At 45.0% G+C, this 9,143-nt stretch overlaps 1 protein-coding gene across 1 annotated transcript in view; it reads left to right on the top strand.

Moving 5' to 3' along the window:
- Positions 1-5,257, top strand: part of LOC114052303 (arf-GAP with dual PH domain-containing protein 1) — a 162,424-nt gene extending 157,167 nt beyond the window's left edge. Inside the window, exon 11 of the mRNA XM_027874852.1 lies at positions 64-5,257. Within this exon, the coding sequence (XP_027730653.1) occupies positions 64-92 (29 nt within the window). The 3' untranslated portion in view covers positions 93-5,257. The remainder of the gene's footprint in view (positions 1-63) is intronic.
- Positions 5,258-9,143: the final 3,886 nt, after the last annotated feature.

Below are 9,143 nucleotides of genomic sequence, written 5' to 3' on the forward strand. Positions count from 1 at the left end.
TGTGTGTGTGTGTGTGTGTGTGTGTGTGTGTGTGTGTGTGTGTGTGTGTTTTTCCTATTTCAGTGGAAGCCCATTTCAAACATAAACCTTAAAGAGAGATTGACTTTGAGGGATCCAAGGACACAAGATTCTGTTTACAGAACGACCTGGTTTTATTTGACATGTAAAAAGCAAAGAGGAAAAAAAAAAAGACAAGCATCCACCTAATCATGTTGGCTGCCAACATGGGAGTGGGTTGGTGGTGAAGGCAGAGGCCAGAAGACTGACAAAAGAAAATGGAGCAACCTCTTCTCCCTGGAATATCTGCCCTGTTGCCATGGGGCCTGATTTTTTGCGAGCATCTGCTGTTTGCAGTGGCTACGTTTTCACTCACAACCATTGTGTATGCCTCACTACATTAGAAAAGGGGGCCTGGCTGGTGGCTGCACTGCCCTGCATCCACTTTGGGGAGGGGAGTAGGAATCTGAACTCAAGTCCTGGAGCTGCCCCTGGGTCTTGGTGCCCAGTTGTGGTCCCAAGTTCCACCTCTGCCATTGGACCCAAGTTTCACTTCATGGCAGTGGCTCTGAAGGGGTTTGGGATGAAGGGTCTGTTTACTGGAAACCTAGTTAAGTGGGAGCTCAGACCTAATGCTGCTTTCTGGGTGGAGAGGCAAGGGAGGCTGGGGGATTGAGCCTTGGGGTTGGCCATGATCCTTGGGAAGCCCCTCCTCTCCATCAGCAAAAGGCAGCCTGCTTGCTTCCTATTTGGGGCTATGTGAATGCCCTCCAAGATCAGATTTATTTTAGCACAGCCCCAGAGTGAATTCTAGAAATGAATCTTGCTTGTGTCCTAGTCGTGGTGAATGATGGGAACATTTATGTGCCAAGAAGTGGAAATAGGCATGGAAGCTGTCCTGCCCCAGGAAAAGGTCTAGGGGTACCTGGGGAGCCCAGGCTGGTTTTCAAGAGGTACATTCCAAGGTTGTGTAAGAACTAATAGGAGAGAAGCTGTGAGCAAGATAGGAGTTTGGTGTAAAATGGGCATCTAAGATACCACCTCTTTTGTCAGTCTGCAGCCAAGAAGTAGAAGTCTAAAAGAAAAAAAAACAATATTGTTAAGGTGTTTGTGTGCCTTTTCATCATGCACACAGACACCTGTGCTGGCTATACCTGTGCAGTTAGTTACCTTTGTTCTCACATGCCCTTTCATCTCTACCTGTCAAAAAAAACAAAAGAAAGAAAAGGAAAGAGAACCTGGCAGGAGAGGTGATGCTGGAATCTCCAGGCTACACCTCCTGCTGTATTTGCATGTGTCTGTGGTCAGGTCAGCACCTCATGCACCAAGAAAGAGAATCTGTAAGAAAAGGGGCATTTAGGAGACCATCGGGCAGCTTTCTCCCTCCCTGAAGCCAGCCTTAAATCCCTGTGTTTGTGGATTTTCAGCACCCTCCATAGGTATGATATGGGCATCGATGAAGACGGAAACTTCCAAGATGAGAAGTCCTCAAAGCTCAGACTAGATTGGGCTACTCCTCTGGGTGGGCAGTGCCCTGGCTTGCCTCTTCACCCATCCTCACCTGACCAATAATCAATAATTGTTCTACACCTCTCATGGGATTATTTGGTGCTTTGGGGATAGTCATCATTCTGCTGCTCTATTTGGAAAAAGGTGGTTGAAAGTGGGACAGGATTTGGGACCTCAGGAAGGACTATGTGTAGACAGTGGACCCAGAATCAGTGAATCTTCTATTTTTGCTCAGTTACTGTGGATGTGCCAATGGACACAGAGAGATGACATGATTCACCCAGAGGCTTCATTGAATTTCACAGAACTGGTTTTTGACTTTCATACATGTATTCATTCCTATAACTTAATCTCACTGTTCTCTAGGGGTGAATTTCCTTCTTCTCCCAAGTACTCCATTTCCTACTATCTGAATTCATAAGCTTCTAGTTTCTCAGCAAAACCTCATCCCCTAAGCCCCAGTTAAGCCAGGGATCTGTCTGACAACAGCAAAGCTCTCTTCTCTTCCCCAGCTCTTCTTGGTCCCAGCTCGGTATAGACCCAGTTAACTCAGAGTTCCATGGGCCTCCCTGACTTGCCTCCACCTCTCTGATTTGTCTCCTGACCACAGAGCCCATCCCAGGGAAAGGGGAGAAGTCATTTAGCCAAATCAGTCAAAAATGACTTGCAGTGATTGGTATACCCTTCTCTTAGTAACCCTAGCCCTGGCCTCCTTTATCTGTGGTGCCCCAGTGACAGGCACATGTTCCGATCTGAATTGCAGAGCTGAGCTCAAGGGAAAAGATGTTGTGCTTTCCAGACTATGGAAGTACCCACAGTTGTCTTTGCTATCCTTGACTTGCTCCAGCATTTAGCACAGTGCCTGGCACATAGTAGGCGCTTAATAAATGTTTATTGATTGATTCCTTGATTTAACTAGACCCAGCTGTTAATTTTATCAGTTGTGGCAAACCCATCTGCCCTCTACCATGTTTTACATAGATGGTACCATCCGAACAGACTACAGTTCCCAGCATGTTGTGCGCCCATCTTGTTTTGGCTACCAGACCCTTGTGTCTTTTACTATAACTAGCTATGACTCCTTTTGGCAAAGGGAGGGGGCTTCTTCATAAGTTGCCTCTGTACTCCTATTGAATAGAGCAGAATTTTTCCTTTTTTCTGCTGACTAATGGAACTCATTTATCCAGCTGGCCAACAGCTGGCTTTGAGTTGATCTTTGCTTCTGGAGAATGGAGTTTGGATGGGACTGAGCGAAAGGAAGTGTGAAACCAGATCATTGGGGCAACTTAAAGCCTCTTCCCTTCTTGAACTCTACAATGAAAAGCCAGCTGGTCCTTAGTAGGCAGCTCGCCTTCATTCAAGAAATATTTATTGAGGGCCTACTAGGTATGTGGGCTCAGTGCTAAAGAAAGGATCCCGAGTAGCTGTGGGTGCTATCTCCTGGTAGACTTTTGACTATTTTTGTTTTTTAAACACTTCAGTCAGGGCAAACCCAAGGTCCACTCAGAAGAACTGAGTGATTATGGGGATGATTTGAGGGGTAGCCAGCTGGCCTAGGCTTGCCTCTCTGCCCTTTTGGGAAAGAGGCACATATACTTTGCCATGCAGTTTAACCTAGAGTCCGAGGTCAGTAACTTTTATTTCTGGCAGGCCAGTAGTGACAAGTGTTGATTTTATTTATTTTATTCTGTGTATATTTTAGACTGTGGAGCATGAGGAGAGGATGAACTTGTAAAATACATCATGTACATGTGTAGAAACACAAGCACCTTGCTATGATCTTGTCCTCAAATTCCATACCTTCTAGTTGTGATTGCCTTATAACAAGGTCCTCTTGGTACTTTTGTAACTAAAGCTCTGTGGATGGGGCTCCAAATGGATTGGTGAAGAGTGCATTGGACTCAGGAGTCAGAAGACCTGGGTTCTAGTCCCAGGTCAACTGCTGTGAAACCTCAGGCAAAGTCAGTTCATCTCTCTGGGCCTCAGTTTCCCCTTTTACAAAATGAGGAGGTTGGACTGATCTATAAGGTCTCATCCCACCTCTAACAAGCTAAGATACTGTTTTGAGGCCCCAGTGTGGGAAGGGCAGGGTGTATGTACATACGTGCATTAGGTGCTGGTCACTGGCACTGATCAGCAAGGCTGGTTTAACCCTTGCTGCTGCTAAATTTGTCAGAAAACCAAACTGACTCAGTATTATGGGGGAAACTTTGCTCCCGACTCCACCTAGCAGTGTGACCTTGATCAGAATGACAGGCCTTGGACTGACTTTCCCAGCCTCGCCACCCCCTCAGCTGCCAATCTGAGGCCCACAAAACTGATCCTGTCTTTTGCTTGTCCTCCACAACTGGCCATTTCACTTTTGTACCTTCGTGCCCAACCTGCAACACCAGCTGCTTGAAGGGGGCATGCCAGTCTCTGATGGAGACAATCAGCTGTTCTTTGGCGGGAGCCATCTTAGAGTGGTCAGTTGTGGATAGGACTCCTGAGATGCTGAGGGTGAGAGGAGTGGATGGGCCTTGTACAGAGCATGTTGGAATTTTTATCTCTTAAAAAAAAAAAAGCAAATAAATGAGACCTGTCAGTTTAATTTGGGGAGTGGGGAGGGAAACAAGATACTTTCCATGTGAAATATATTTCTTGGGTTAATGTTTGTAATCAAGAAAGCATCTATTAAGCACTTACATGCCAGGCACAGTGCTAGGCACTGGGGTTCAAATATAAAAAACAGGACAGTCCCAGTGTCCAAGAAGTTTATGTTCTACTTGGGGGAAGGGGGCGGGGTTGGTTGGCAGTTAACATTTCTAGAAGAGCAGTAGGCAGGGAAGGAAGTTTAAGTGAAGTCTTAGAGCAATAAGGGGAAAACGTGGGTAGGCTGGGCTTATGGTAAGAAGCCTGCTCTAGCTAAGCCTCGGTGGATGGCTGGAAGGGATGAAGCCTGGTTCTGGGGTAGGCTGGAGGTGAGAGTGTGGTGGTGACCAAGTCCTCAGGCTTCCATCAGTGCAGTTCTGCCCCAGGCCAGCCCCAAAATGAATGGATTGATTGAGGGGTGGGGGAAGTTGTAGTTTGGGCCTGGAAGGTCAGGCCCAGGAAAGCCAGGGTAATCTAGCTATTTTTGCTGGCTACGTCCACAGGGATGGTAAGTTCATGAGCAAGATGAACCTGTTAAGGTTCTTGCCATGTGTGTCCTTGGTGGGCCAATGGCATCTGGAAGTCTTGAAGACAGCCCCAGGGGTTTCAGGAAAAAGGGTGGTTCTCTATGGGCAGGGAGAAATCCTTCCTGATCATCTGTCCTCAGGACACATACAACCCCCTCCATCCTCAACTCCTTCTCACCAAGGCCACTTCTCCAGGACCTTCACCCTTCCCTCTTTGCCACCCAGGTTAGGGCCAGCCCCTGCAGCATGCCTTCTACCAACACGGGCCTCATTCATCTGGTCCTGAACGTACTTGAGGCTGAGCAGATGGTTGGTGGGCGACACCCAGACAAGCATCTTGGAAAAGCCAGGCTGAACCCTCGGGCCAGCATGGATTACTGTCTGACTGCTGAGGGGCTGCTGAGGTGCTAAGCTGCACCTCCTTGCTGCGGCCTCTGGGGGTGCTGTGGGACCTGTGAGGCCTCTCGTGTTGCCTGTTGTTCCTACTACTGCTGCTGCTGCCGCTGCCACCGCCAAGCCCCTTCCTCCAGTGGCAGCACCCATCTTATTGTATAAATTTGTTATGTCACTGATAATAAAATCATGGTACTAAATGTTGTTCAAATCAATAAATTATGTAAGATCAATGAAGCAAGCCAACACTGCATTCGGTCTGGGCACAGGTGGGGACAGAAATCTCCAAATAGCTGAGCTGGGAACAGCTACCGGGGGACCGTCCTGGCACAGGAACCATAAAAATGTCACATCTGCCTATGACAGCCTTAGGGATCAGCTAGACAAGAGGTGTCAAACACAAGGCCAGCCTCCTTTTGAATGGGCCCAAACCAGATTAAAATGTAATCGGGAAATATTTAACAAAATTAATAACATAGCTATAGTACTTATTATGTGCCAGGCACTGTGCTAAGCACATTACAGTTCTTATCTCATTTGATCCTCACAACAATCCAGGGAGGTAAGTGTGGTTATTTTACAGATGAGGAAACTAAGGCAAACAGGTTACATGACTTGCCCAGGGTCACCAAGCAAGTAAGTGCCTGGGGCTGGAGGTCCTTTACTTTAGGGCTGGTGCTCTATCCACTGCGCCATGATAATATTTTCTAAGTCAATATGTGACCTTCACAGATCTTTATGTACCCTTTAACGGCCCCTGCTCCTATCTGAGTTTGATACCACTGATTTAGAGCAACCCTCACATTATGTGGGGACCTGGAAAACCACCAGTCTGTTAGAGGCAGAGCATGTACTAGACCCCAGGTCTCACATCTTCCTGTCCAGTCTTCCTCCTACCGATCATCACGGGCCTCTCTTTTTCAGTGGTTCTTTTTCTCCTCCCTGCCCCACCAGTCTATGTTCAGCTTTTCCTCCCTAGATTTATGTAATTGGCTGAGTGTGGTGACATGCTGTTTGCAGGCTTGAGTTTTCTTTCCTATTCTGTGAGCTATTTTGAGCACCGGTGCTAGGAAACTTAATTCACTTTCCCTCGGATGGGGCGAGGGGTGGGGGAGGAGGAGGAAGGTGGAGAGTTTAGATGCTTGCTTTGAAAGCTCTCCAGCTCTCCTCTGCTTCCTAACAGATGGCTGCAAACTGTGGTGTGTTAAATTTATCGAGATAACTTCAGTATCCGTGTGGAGGAGGAAAATCTCTCGGGATTTTTTTTTTTTTAGAAAAGACAAAGACCCCTTTCAAAGGTTAAGCTAATGTCAGTCAATCATAGAATTAGAGATTTAGACCAGAAAGGACCCTCAGAAGCCTTCTAGTCTAACCCCCTTCATTTTGTTTTTGTTTTTTGCTAGGCAATGGGGTTAAGTGACTTGCCCAGGGTCACACAGCTAGTTAAGTGTCAAGTGTCTGAGGCAGGATTTGCACTCAGGTCCTCCTGACTCCAGGGCCAGTGCTCTATCCACTGTGCCACCTAGCTGCCCCTCCCATTCATTTTATAGATGAAGAAACTGAGGCACAGTGGTTTAAGTGACTTGCCAGGGGTTGCATAACAAGTAAGTGTTTAAGGCTGGATTTGAACTCCTAACTTCCTGACTTCAGCTCCAGGACCTTATCCTCTACACCAAGATACATCTTAATCCACAAGTATTTATTAAACACCTACTGGGTGCCAGTACACAAAGAAGTAAAGCAATCTGCCCTCAGGGAGTTTAAATTCTAACAGAAACAATGCATACACATATAAGTATATGAAATGCATTTTTAAATGGCTATAGATTCATTTGGAAAAGCCAATTCATCCCCTGCTTCAAATTTATTGTTCCTCCCCCCTGCCCATCCTCCTGCAATTATTATTAGGGCTGCGCAATTAATAGACCAGTGCTACAGAAACAGATGTGGTGGGTAGGGAGAAGTCCTGGAGATATGGTGGCTATGCAGTCCTTCTGACCCATTTCCAATGGGGTTCTTCCAAGATTTCCAGATCCAATGACTACTCAATCTTGTCCACATTAAAGCTGCTCATAATGAATACCATTGTATTTTGCTTTTAGAGCAGCTAGATGGCATAGTGGATAGAGCATTGGGCCTAGAATCAAGAAGACCTGAGTTCAAATCCAACCTCAGACATTTCCTAGCTGTGTGATCCCAGGCAAGTCACTCAACCCTGTTTGCCTCAGTTTCTTCATCTGTAAAATGAACTGGAGAAGGAAATCTTTGTACTTTGTACTTTGGAAATCTAGTATCTTTGCCAAGAAATCACGAAGAATTGAATGTGACTGAACAACAATATTTTGCTTTAAACTTTAACACTTTTAGACCTTGGTAATAACGTACATTTACATTAGCAGTCTAAAGACTGAGCATCACTATATGCAGTATCTTATTTGAGCAACAATTCTGTTGTTACACTATGGGTATTATTGTAACCATTTTTTAGAGATGAGGGGACAGAGGCTCCAGAGAATTGAAGTGACTTGCCCAAGGTCACACAGCTGGTAAGTGTCAGAGGAAGGATGTAAGCCTTGGTCTTCCTGACTCTAAGCCCACTGCCCTATCCAGAGGTGTCAAACTTGAGGCCCAAGAGCCTACAAAACTCCAGAGTGCATCCCGAATCAGATTAAACTGTAATTGTGAAATGTTTAACAAAATTAATAAAAATGCAATACAACATAGATAATGTTAATTTGTAGTTTTCTTTTCGAAGTCACTATGTTGGCCTCTATTTGAGTTTGACACTACTGGATTAAACTGCATTTCCCCATTCTATCCTCACACAGTAGATGAGAAAATTGAGGCTCAGAAAGGTTAAATAATTAACTTGGGATCACAGGGCTAGTTGACAGCAGAGCCTGTCTGTGGTTCCCTGTTCCCACAAAGCCTGGGGCTTTCCCCAAGCTACCTGTAGTCCTAATGAGAATGGGAAAGGCTACTGAAAAGTCAGATTTGCATATCAGATCATGAAGGGGTAAGGGGGCAATGTACACAAAGTGTACTACTACAAAATACTACAAAATAATTCTCAACCTTAGAAAATGGTTGAATTGGTAGGGTCCTTTCTCTAGCAAACCTCCCCCCTGCATTTAAAATTTACATGATTTGCAAACAAATATTTTTTAGGAACAAACTTGATGTGTGTAGTGATAATATTTACAATTGATAGTAGCTCTGCAGAACTATAAACTTTTCAAAATTCTGTAACACTGTTTGTCCCATTTGGTCTTATTCATTCTCATGAAGTGATTATTTTGGTCGTCATTTTATTTTCTCTTGACCTCAGTTTCTTCATCTGTACGATGAAGGGGTTGGCATTCAGGGGTTCTTAACTTGGAGTCTGAATTTAAAAAATATATATTTTGATAACTGCCTTTCAATATCATTTGTGTTTTTTTGTAATCCTTTTTTATTTTATTTATTTAAAAACCTTATTAAAACTATTCTGAAAAGGGGGTAGCTAGGTGATGCAGTAGATAGAGCATTAGACTGGGAATCAGGAAAACTCGTCTTCCTGAGTTCAAATCCAGCCTGAGACACTTACTAGCTGTGCAACCCTGGGCAAGTCACTTAACCCTGTTTGCCTCAGTTCCTCATCTATAAAATTAGCCCGAGAAGTAAGTGGCAAACCACTCCAGTATCTCTGCCAAGAAAACCTCAAACTGGGTCACAAAGAGTGGAACATGACAAAAATAACTTAACAACATTCTGAGATGGTGTCCATAGGTGTCACTGGACTACCAAAAGGGGGTCCCTGACACCAAAAAAAAGGTTAACTCCTGGATTAGATGATCTCAAAGGTCCCTTCCAGCCTTGACATTAATTCCATATAGATCAGAATCCAAAAATACTTGAATGTGTTTTTAAAGTAGTATTCCCATTTTACAGATGAGCATGTTGAGACAGTTCAGTTGACTTACCCAGGGTTACTCATCTACAGTGACACAGGTAATTTGTTGGAGCTGGAACCAGAGTCCCCTGGTTCCTGGTTCAATTCTCTGTGGGCTTCATTAGACACATGAGCCTATCAGTGGAGAGAGAGAT

This window comes from Vombatus ursinus, unplaced genomic scaffold (assembly GCF_900497805.2).
Source record: "Vombatus ursinus unplaced genomic scaffold, bare-nosed wombat genome assembly UNPS02014807.1, whole genome shotgun sequence".
NCBI classification, from domain to species: Eukaryota; Metazoa; Chordata; class Mammalia; order Diprotodontia; family Vombatidae; genus Vombatus; species Vombatus ursinus.